Consider the following 9,498-nt stretch of genomic DNA (forward strand, 5'->3'; position numbering starts at 1 on the left):
AAATTTTTTTTGTCTTGCAAGTACTTGGTGACACTGTCAGTGCAGGTGTCGCTTAAAAGCACCCAATCCACACTGTAAAGTGTTTGGAAGGGCATCCAGCTGTAAAAACCTTGCCAAAACTAACCTTGCCTGTGCTCGTTCCACGAAAAAAGCACCAAGTCCATTCTGCTGCTGAGTGGTTGGTGTTAGGAAGAGCATCCAGCTGTAAAAATCCTGCCAAAGCAGTTACAGAAGTCTGGTGCAGGCTTCTGCCTGGCTGGCTCTTGTGAAACTGTCCCACCCATGCTAGCATGGAAGGCAGATGTTAAATGATGATAATAATAATATGAGGAAACAAAGCCAAATTGTGTGAATTATCCAAAACTCCTCTCCCCACGTTCAGAGAAATTTATTTTTACAAATTCTGATGTAATTGGAATTTACATCATCTGAAGCATATATGCAGAAAATTTCATTTAAAACCAATCATTTTTCAGGAAGTTATGAGGAAACAATGGTGAGGGCACACACTTGTGTAGTTGCTTTTCTGGGTAAATTTATAGGAACACCCCCCCCCCCTCTTGATTTCTGTGGGGAAGTTTTTTTTTTTTTTTTCTTTTCTTCTTCTGAACATGCCACAAAGGAATTTTTCCCCACTGAAATTAGGAATCATATTTGTTAACACAAAAAAAGTGGTAAAGAAAACTCTGAGGTTGGGAGTTGAAGGTCATCTTTTAACATTCAACTTTCATTCTGGTAGGGGTTGTGAGGGTTGGCAAGATCTGACTGATCTGAACACTGCATTGGGCTTTGATGTCTGCTCTGACATGGTTTCTATGGCCAACTACTTAACAAAGTGTACAGGATGCTCTTTTCATGGCACCAGCATTAGTGAGGTTGCCATACAACTTGCAAGACATAACATTGTCTTCGATTGAGCGAGTTTACAGTAGAGCTTTATACTAGAGATGGGAAGGGGTAAGAAAAAAGCAGGTTCATTGAAGAGAAGATACATGGCTTCTGAGAAATGGGAGAGTGGATGGGGTGAAAGTGGAAAGAGAGGTAAACAATAGGGGTGATGGTGTGTCAGGGTTGACCCTCATATTACAGGGCAAGTAGAAGTGAGTGGGTAGCAGTTACAAGAGTGTATGGGGATTATGAGTGATGGGGTGAGTATGTAGAAAAAGATGGGTTGAGGAGTGGCTGATGACTGTGGTGATTGGCTTGGTTTGAGAGGTAAAAGTAGAGAATGGTGGGCAAGGATGGATACTTGAAATGGGAGGAAGCTTGAGGATTAGGTAATGACTGTCAGTGCAGAAGTGGTTGAAGAGAAGCATAAAGTTGACATGAGTGTTTAAGAGAGAAGCAGGCATTGTGTATTGAGAGAATGATGTAGAATGGTTGAGAAGGAGAGGAGTTAATTTGGTAGGACAGGTGAGAGAACAATGCAAAATGTGAGTGGAGGGAGACAATGTTAAGAGAGGTGAGAAAGTTAACTGGTATCACCAAACAACATGATGAAATATGCAGTTCTGAAGGTAATGGAGATGTCAGTGATAAAATAAAGATGGATGGTAGGGAAGGCTTGAAGGGGGAAATTGTGTATGTGTGTGTGTATTTATACACATTGAGTTTTCAGAAACCCAGTTTCACTAAAATGGGTAGATCTTGAACTCCCTGTATCTCAGGTCAGTTTGATCATTTGTCAAATCTTCTGTAAGGTCCCAATTCCTGAGTTAATTACGTGACTCAACTTTGGACATTAAGTTCAATGTTGGACTTTTTTTCTTTGTTTTAATTCACTAATTTTCCACATCAACTTAATTATCATAACTTTGGCAAGTACAGTGGTGCCTAAGTATCATGTGTCTTCCATACTTTGTGAAATGATTAAAATATTAGTTAATGAGCTAATGATTTTGTTTTGTTGTTTTTTTCAACATGTATTGATTTCCAATTAGTTGTTTGAGGACCAGTATATTAAATATGTTAACAACACTTGTTTAATATTTTTCCTTCAATTCATTTATATTCATTAATATAGAATTTTATTAACTTTACATAAATGAATTTCAGTTGAAGAGAAAAAACAAGAATTTGATGATAAAATTAGTCTAACATTAAAGAAGATCGACACTTACTGCCATATAGGGATCCAGCAAATACCTAAGGTGAGAAATTCTTTTATCAATTTTAGAAGTAATTAATAAATAATCAGAATTTTACTACTTGAACAAAAACATTAATAGTCAAAGTTTAGTTGTCAGTAATATATGTGTGTGTGTGTAAACAATTACAGGTATATCAAGTGCCATATAACAAATTCTGGATTTAATGGAATCATCTCTGCCTCTAGAGGATATGTCATAATTACCATTGAGGAGGAGGGATAATCTCAAGTATCAAGGATGACCTGCCATTAAGGAAAGGGGCAGACTTATTGTCTGGAAATAAGAGGGCAGTCATGGGCATGTGTTTCTGGCTCATTAGCAAATATCTAATCTAAGCAAGGGACTTAGACTCATATAAAAAAAAGAATAGAATGCATTTATGTCCTAAGTAATTTACATAATTTATGTCCTTAGGTAATTTACATAATTTAAACAAAGATGAGCTGAGAGTGGGTCAGTGGCAGAGACAAATACTGGTGTATTAAATACGATACAACATAAATTCTTGATTTATGAAAATTATTTCTGGCAAGGGATAGTTTAGTGGTTGGGGGGGGGGGGTCAATGTAATGTATGGATGGAAGGAACAATATTGAGAGATGAAGAATAGTTAACAAGTGAAATAGTTCTGGATAGCAAGAAGAAAAATAAAGTGATATCAACAGAGAGATAATGGGTGGAGGGGAGGGGGGCGTGAAGAGAAGAAAGAGATTGAGTGAGGTGTCCATTTATGCACTGGTTTGGTCATATGATGCAGATGGATGCCAACAGCTCCATAAAGAAGTGCTCTCAGAGTAGATGGAACTTGCGGAAGAGGGAGACTCAGGAAGACATTGGATGAGGTACCGAAGGATGACCTCAGGACACTGAACTTTTCAGATGACATGACAAAAGACCAAGGGACCTGGCACCTTGCTGTACTCAAGAAGACCTGTCTCCCACGGCAGAAGTGTTAAGGCCCCCCCACCCCTGGTGAAGAGGAAGATTGACCTCTAAGAGTTTTGTGCTGGTGACACATATAAAGCACTCATTTCAGTGCCATGTAAACACACGTGTACCAGTGCAACATAAAAAGCACCCAGAATACGCTGTAAAGTGGCTGGCATTAGGAAGGTCATCCAGCTGTAGAAGCCATGCCAAATCAGACTGGAACCTTGTGCAGCTCTGGCCAAACAGTCCAACCTATGCCAACATGGAAAACGGATGTTAACGGTTTATGATGATGATGATGATATACACACAGTGGATCCAGAGGTCAGTTTTGCCAAGGTGGGCAAGTCTACTCAAAAACCACATATCGCCAGTCATTCCAGTCCTTTGTCATCTCCTCCATGAGTGTGAGGGTTCTGAGGTCATCCCATGTCTTCCTTGATCTCCCTCTTTTGCAAGCTCCAGCCACATTAAGTCACCAGCACTTCTTTTATACAGTTGTCCTCATCCATACCAGGGAAGTCTTTTTTTCTTGCATACTACATCATTCTTCTTATACCCAGTTTTTCATGCACACTTATATTGCATATCTCACAGAGCTTGCTCTTCTCAAATCCTCTGCATCCAAGGCCCATATCTCACTACCTGCACCATTACGGTTCTAGCACAAGTATTATACAATCTACTCCAAGACAGAAGACCTTTGTTGTCAATAGCTCCTTGAACCTTCTACAACCCATTCTTACTCTGGTTACTATACTTTCAGAACAATGAACTACTACTTCCACTGAGCTCCTACACCTACTTACTGCTCCAGTGCATCTAGTGCATATGAAGCTCACATTTTCAAATAGCCTGCCTACGATTCGACTACAACTCTTGCCCATAACCTATATGGAGTTTATATCTACTCCTTTTTAGCATATTGACCAAGGTCATTTCCTTGAAGATACCAGAGGTCTATCTTTCCTCCTTATTAAAAAATTTCATCTTTGCTAAGATCTCTTGGGTTCTAGGTTTAGCTACCATTCTCGGAATTTCCTTTCTAATTCCTTTATAGATTCAGCTATGAGAAAATCATCAGCGTACAAGAGTTTCCATGGATAGCCAGTCTTAACCCTTTAGCATCCAGCTTACCCTGTCAAATGTTATGATCATTCATTCGCATTGTTTTGAATTAATCTTGTATTATCCTATAGCTTTGAGATTTTGATGTGATTGTTCATTCTTAGAATGACATTGTAAAGTAGATGTGAGAGGCCAGATTTAGCTGCTTTAAATATAAACAGGTAGAAGATTTTGGCCGGACATGGCTGATGTAAATGCTAAAGGGTTAACTTCTCTGTGATGGCCTATAGGACTCTGATGGATTGGAGAGGAGTGAGAGCTGAGCCTTGATAAACTCCTAGTTTTGCGCTAAATTCATCACTGAAATCCTTGAATCTCATTTTCTGCATCTTTGCATATGACTTGTAGAGCCAAAGTAGGATTAGGTACATTGAAGGGAGACAGCCTCATTAAAGATGGTAAGTTAGGCTAATTAAGTCATTTGCCTTTTAAATGATTCCTTTTTTACTGACAAAGCTGAAAAAACAGTCCCTCATGTGATCTTTGGTTTCTCATTAAATCATTGTAATAGCAAATGATATTTGACATGATCTGTCAACTCACACTTTTAATAGACATACACATCACACAAAAAACACAAGAGGCTTAATTCTTGTCCTGATCACCCACTTTTTACCTGAAATATAGCTCAGGCTATTTATTGTCCTAATGGTAAATTTTGGGAGTTATATTAATATATTTTTTTGGCTAAATGGGAAGTAAAATGAACATAATATCATAAGAAAACTACAATTGATAATAAAAATCCAGTTTCATTTTTATATTGACATACAAAGTACACTTAGAACATCCCTCAAAACACTAAGGACAAGATTGTTCTTGCCTATATTCATTTCTGGACAGTGGGTGGTTTTGTTGGTATTTGTATAACTTTTTACACTTGTTGCACCATTATAGTGGCTCACTATAAAGTGAGAGCAGTGTTGAAATTTTAGCTTGTATGGTTATAAACTAATTCTGTACACTAGACATTTGGCAAGAAAAATTTCAATTTTAAACAAGCTTCTGAGTGTCTCTTTTATAAAACAATTCCTATATTTTCAACATAAATATAGCAATAAATAGCTTAACTGTTCTTAAACTGATCATTTTTCTTAATTTATATCTGTATATTTTTCAGACATTACGGAAAATGAAGTTGCAAGATTTTATTGGTAAGCTTACTTTGTTTGTAAAATAATAATTTATAGATATATACAGATCTAGGCATGGCTTTGTGGTTAATAAGTTTGCTTTGGTTGTAGCCCCATGGTTCCAAGTCCAATTTTACCGCACAACACTTTGGGTAAATATCTCGACAAGAGTAAAGGTTCCTCTCAATGCTATGTTGTCTCTGCTTGTTCATCAACCACTTTACAGAGGGTTCTAGGGTGCATTTTATTATGATACCTGCACTATGATGTACTTACTTGTTTGCTCAAGACATAGTTTGAGAGAACAAGTAGTAAGAACTCAATGACAAAAGAAGTGTGCTAGGTAGGTGACAGCAGGAGCAAGGGTCTGCTGGTAGAAGCAATAGAAGAAATATTGGATACTAGCAGACATGGACAATGATCATATTAAGTAAAAGAAGGGTCTAAAGAGATCCAACACATAGGCTTAATGGTGGATGACAAAGTGATAAAGAGGGAAGTAAGGAGAGTGAATATGTGTTGGTTCCTTACCAGACTCCACTACATGAGCAGCATGATATGATAGAGAGGAGAGAGACAGGTTCAATGCCATTACTGGTTAATGTGCTACAGGGGAATAGAAGAGATCTGGCAAAGTACTGAAGACAAGAGAACCGAAAGAGTACCAAAGAGGCAGCAAATGTAGATGTGTCTTAGCTTCCATCATTACCACTGGTTCTTAAGGTTCGTTTTGTCATGTTTGCATAGGTAAGTGAGTCTTCTCCAGCATTGCATGTTGTCTTAGTTCTTTGTCATTGCCGCTGAGACTCTGGCTTGTGTACGAACCGCCATGCTACATGGCAGTGAAACTTGAGCCGTGACTGCTGAGGACATGCGTAAGCTTGCAAGAAACGAGTGACACGTAAAAGCACTCACTACACTCTCGGAGTGCTTGGTGTTAGGAAGGGCATCCAGCTGTAGAAACTTTGCCAGATCAGATTGAACCTTGTGCAGCCTCTGGCTCACCAGTCCTCAGTCAAACTGTCCAACCCATGCCAGCATGGAAAGCGGACGTTAAATGATGATGATATATATATGCACATACACATACATGTCCTTATCTTACCATACCTTCTGAACAACCTCATAGGCCTGCCGTACCTCATCTTTAACACCTCCACTCTTGTTCATTACTCACTACATTCATCTTTAGCCCAATCTCTAACCATGTCAATCTCTTATGAAATTACCTACCCTTTCCTACCCCATCTGACCAACTATCTATACTCCCCGTCTTATACTTTGACAGTATGCTCTGACACCCTGTCACCAACATTTTTATCTTCTTTCCAGCTACCCTCACATAGTGTAGGATAGTCATATAGCTCTTCTATAGCAAAATGTCTGTGCTTGTCACTTCCATCGTACTTCCAAAATGTGGACATAAAAACAAATATTTGTGTTCCTTAAATACTCTAAATTTTATAAAGAACCCTCAATGTATATGTTTTTATTGTAAAATGGAAGTAATGAAATGGTAATATTTGCATTGTGTGTTATCATTTAACATTGATTCTCCATGCTGGCATAGGTTGCATGGTTTGACAGAATCCATACCAGATTCCAACTGTCTGTTTTGGCATGGTTTCTACAGCTGGATGCCCTTCTTAACGTCAACCACTTTATAGTGTGTACTCGGTGCTTTTTGTCTTTTTATATCCTTCTGCACTCATTCACTTTACAATAGATACACTTTTACAGCCTACTCCAAAAAGACTGTGGTCAGTTTCAAAATATACTTTTTGCTCTGAGGATGAGCAAACTTTTCCAACGTATTTAAAACAGCTCCAATGAATCTGAGTAAACATCATCACATGACTAAGTAAATCAGTGTATATACACACAATTCACAGACTATATACAAATAAATACAGTATTTAATTCTTGGTAGCTTTCAATTCTTGCTATTTAACATTTCAGCTGCTGGTGGGACATTTGAAAGTGCTCTTCAGTACCTCACAATGGAAAAAGAGAACACAGTTGATGAAAATGTTGTTGGATCCCTGTAAGTATCTTTTACTTGTTTCGGTCATTAAAATGCTGCCATGCTGGAGCATCAATATGAAGAACACCTATTTTTTAAAGCTTGGTACTTATTATATTGGTTTCTTTTGCTGAACTGCTATGTCACAGGGACATAAACACACCAACACCAGTTGCTCAGTGGTGGTGGGGGACAAACAAAGGTGTATACACACACACACACACACACACAATGTGCTTCTTTCAGTTTTCAACTACCAAATTCAAGCTTTTGGTTGGCTCAAGGCTATAGTTAAAGACACTTGCCCAAGTTTCCATGCAGTGGAACTGAACCTGAAACCTTGTGGTTGGGGACCAAACTTCTTACCCTACAGCCATGCCTATAGTATTTCAGATTATTTTTTTAAATTGCATTTTTCTTGTGTGTTAAAACATTGAAATATCGTTGGAAGACTTGGGGTCCCAGTGATAAATACACAACAAGGGAAACCTCTTCATTTCCCCCTTTTCCCCTCATTGTTTTATTCACTTTCTTATTTGCTTTAGGTGTGTCTCCTGGTTGTTAGAGTGGGTGCACTGTATCCCCACACATCATGAAAGGTGACTGTTAGGGTTGGTGTCAAGTAGAGTATCTTATCTATAAAACACTGCCTTAAAAAATCCTGTCCAACCCATGCTTGCATGGAAAAGCATGGGTGATGTGTGCACAGCCCTGAGAAAATGTAGAAACATTTGCTGTTAAAGTCTTGTTTCCTTGTCACAAAAATTGTTTTTTTCCTTATATCAAACTTTTCTTTCCAGAAATGCCATTGCTTGTGGTGAGAAAGCTTCCAAAAATCAACTTTATAATGATCCAGTAAGTATTTTTAATTTCCACCAGTTTTTACTTGGCAATGTATTTGAACATGTCATCATTGTTATTGTTATTGAGTGAAAGAGCAGCACCTACCATCAAAGTGATGCTGAGGTACAAATGTACGAAGCCCAGTGTACCCATCACAACTGTTTGTCTATTAAGGGTACACCAGGCACATGCATCACAACCATATGTGTGCAACATGACCTTGCAGGTGGAACCCAATTAGAATCTTCTTCGGGTCAAGTAGTTTGTCTTGCTTAACAAATGTCTGCATAAGGGTTGCTTTAGGATGATGAACTAAACACCCATGTTTCCTGAGATGAATTATTCAAACCCCAAAGAATTCCTCTCAACACATGGCTATGATGCTCCCCCACTACTTCTGCTCGTGATCACAGATGCACATATCGTCAGCCACCAAGGGACATACTCAACTGGTTACAGTCAAGCAGCTGACAGGCAAATCTGTGGTATTGAGCAGAATATTTGCTCTCTAGTCCATCTTTTACGGAAAGAGAAAACAATGTACATGTTAACACTTCCAATCAGTTTAAGATGAGAAGCCATGAGAGCCACTGCCTGGTACACTGCATCAGGCCAACTGTTGTTATTATAAAGAACCATTGCTATGCTTGACTGCATTTTCTTTACATTCTGAGGTTGACTTAACCTTTCATCCTTTAAGAGTCAATAAAATAAGTACCAGTTGTACAATGAGGTGGGGGTCACAATGTAATTGGCTTACTCTGTCCCCTGAACTTGCTGGCCTTGTGCCAAAATTTGAAACCATTATTTTTACTACAACAAGCAGGCCAGGCGTTCACAGTGCTTTCTTTTGGCATTGCTTTTGTTGATCAAAACACACATATTATAATATCCTCTGTAGATGCCTCATCAACTTTGCTAGGCCATCTAAATATGGAATGCTATTATGTGGATCTCTCACTATAGTTTAAGGGTAGGAAGAGCAACCAAAGCAGAATGGATGCCAATTGATAAGGGAAACCATTTGTGCACTACAGGGAAACATATACATATATACACACATATCATCATCATCATCATCATCGTTTAACGTCCGCTTTCCATGCTAGCATGGGTTGGACGATTTGACTGAGGACTGGTGAAACCGGATGGCAACACCAGGCTCCAGTCTGATTTGGCAGAGTTTCTACAGCTGGATGCCCTTCCTAACGCCAACCACTCAGAGAGTGTAGTGGGTGCTTTTACGTGTCACCCGCACGAAAACGGCCACGCTCGAAATGGTGTCTTTTAT

At 38.8% G+C, this 9,498-nt stretch overlaps 1 protein-coding gene across 1 annotated transcript in view; it reads left to right on the forward strand.

Annotated features, from left to right (window-relative positions):
• LOC106874201 (borealin) overlaps positions 1–9,498 on the forward strand; it is a 28,690-nt gene that overhangs the window by 4,266 nt on the left and 14,926 nt on the right. Inside the window, exons 3-6 of the mRNA XM_014921857.2 lie at positions 2,056–2,150; positions 5,329–5,362; positions 7,301–7,385; positions 8,165–8,219. Of these exons, the coding sequence (XP_014777343.1) occupies positions 2,056–2,150; positions 5,329–5,362; positions 7,301–7,385; positions 8,165–8,219 (269 nt within the window). The remainder of the gene's footprint in view (positions 1–2,055; positions 2,151–5,328; positions 5,363–7,300; positions 7,386–8,164; positions 8,220–9,498) is intronic.

The sequence above is a fragment of the Octopus bimaculoides genome, chromosome 1 (genome assembly GCF_001194135.2).
Source record: "Octopus bimaculoides isolate UCB-OBI-ISO-001 chromosome 1, ASM119413v2, whole genome shotgun sequence".
In the NCBI taxonomy this organism is placed as follows: domain Eukaryota; kingdom Metazoa; phylum Mollusca; class Cephalopoda; order Octopoda; family Octopodidae; genus Octopus; species Octopus bimaculoides.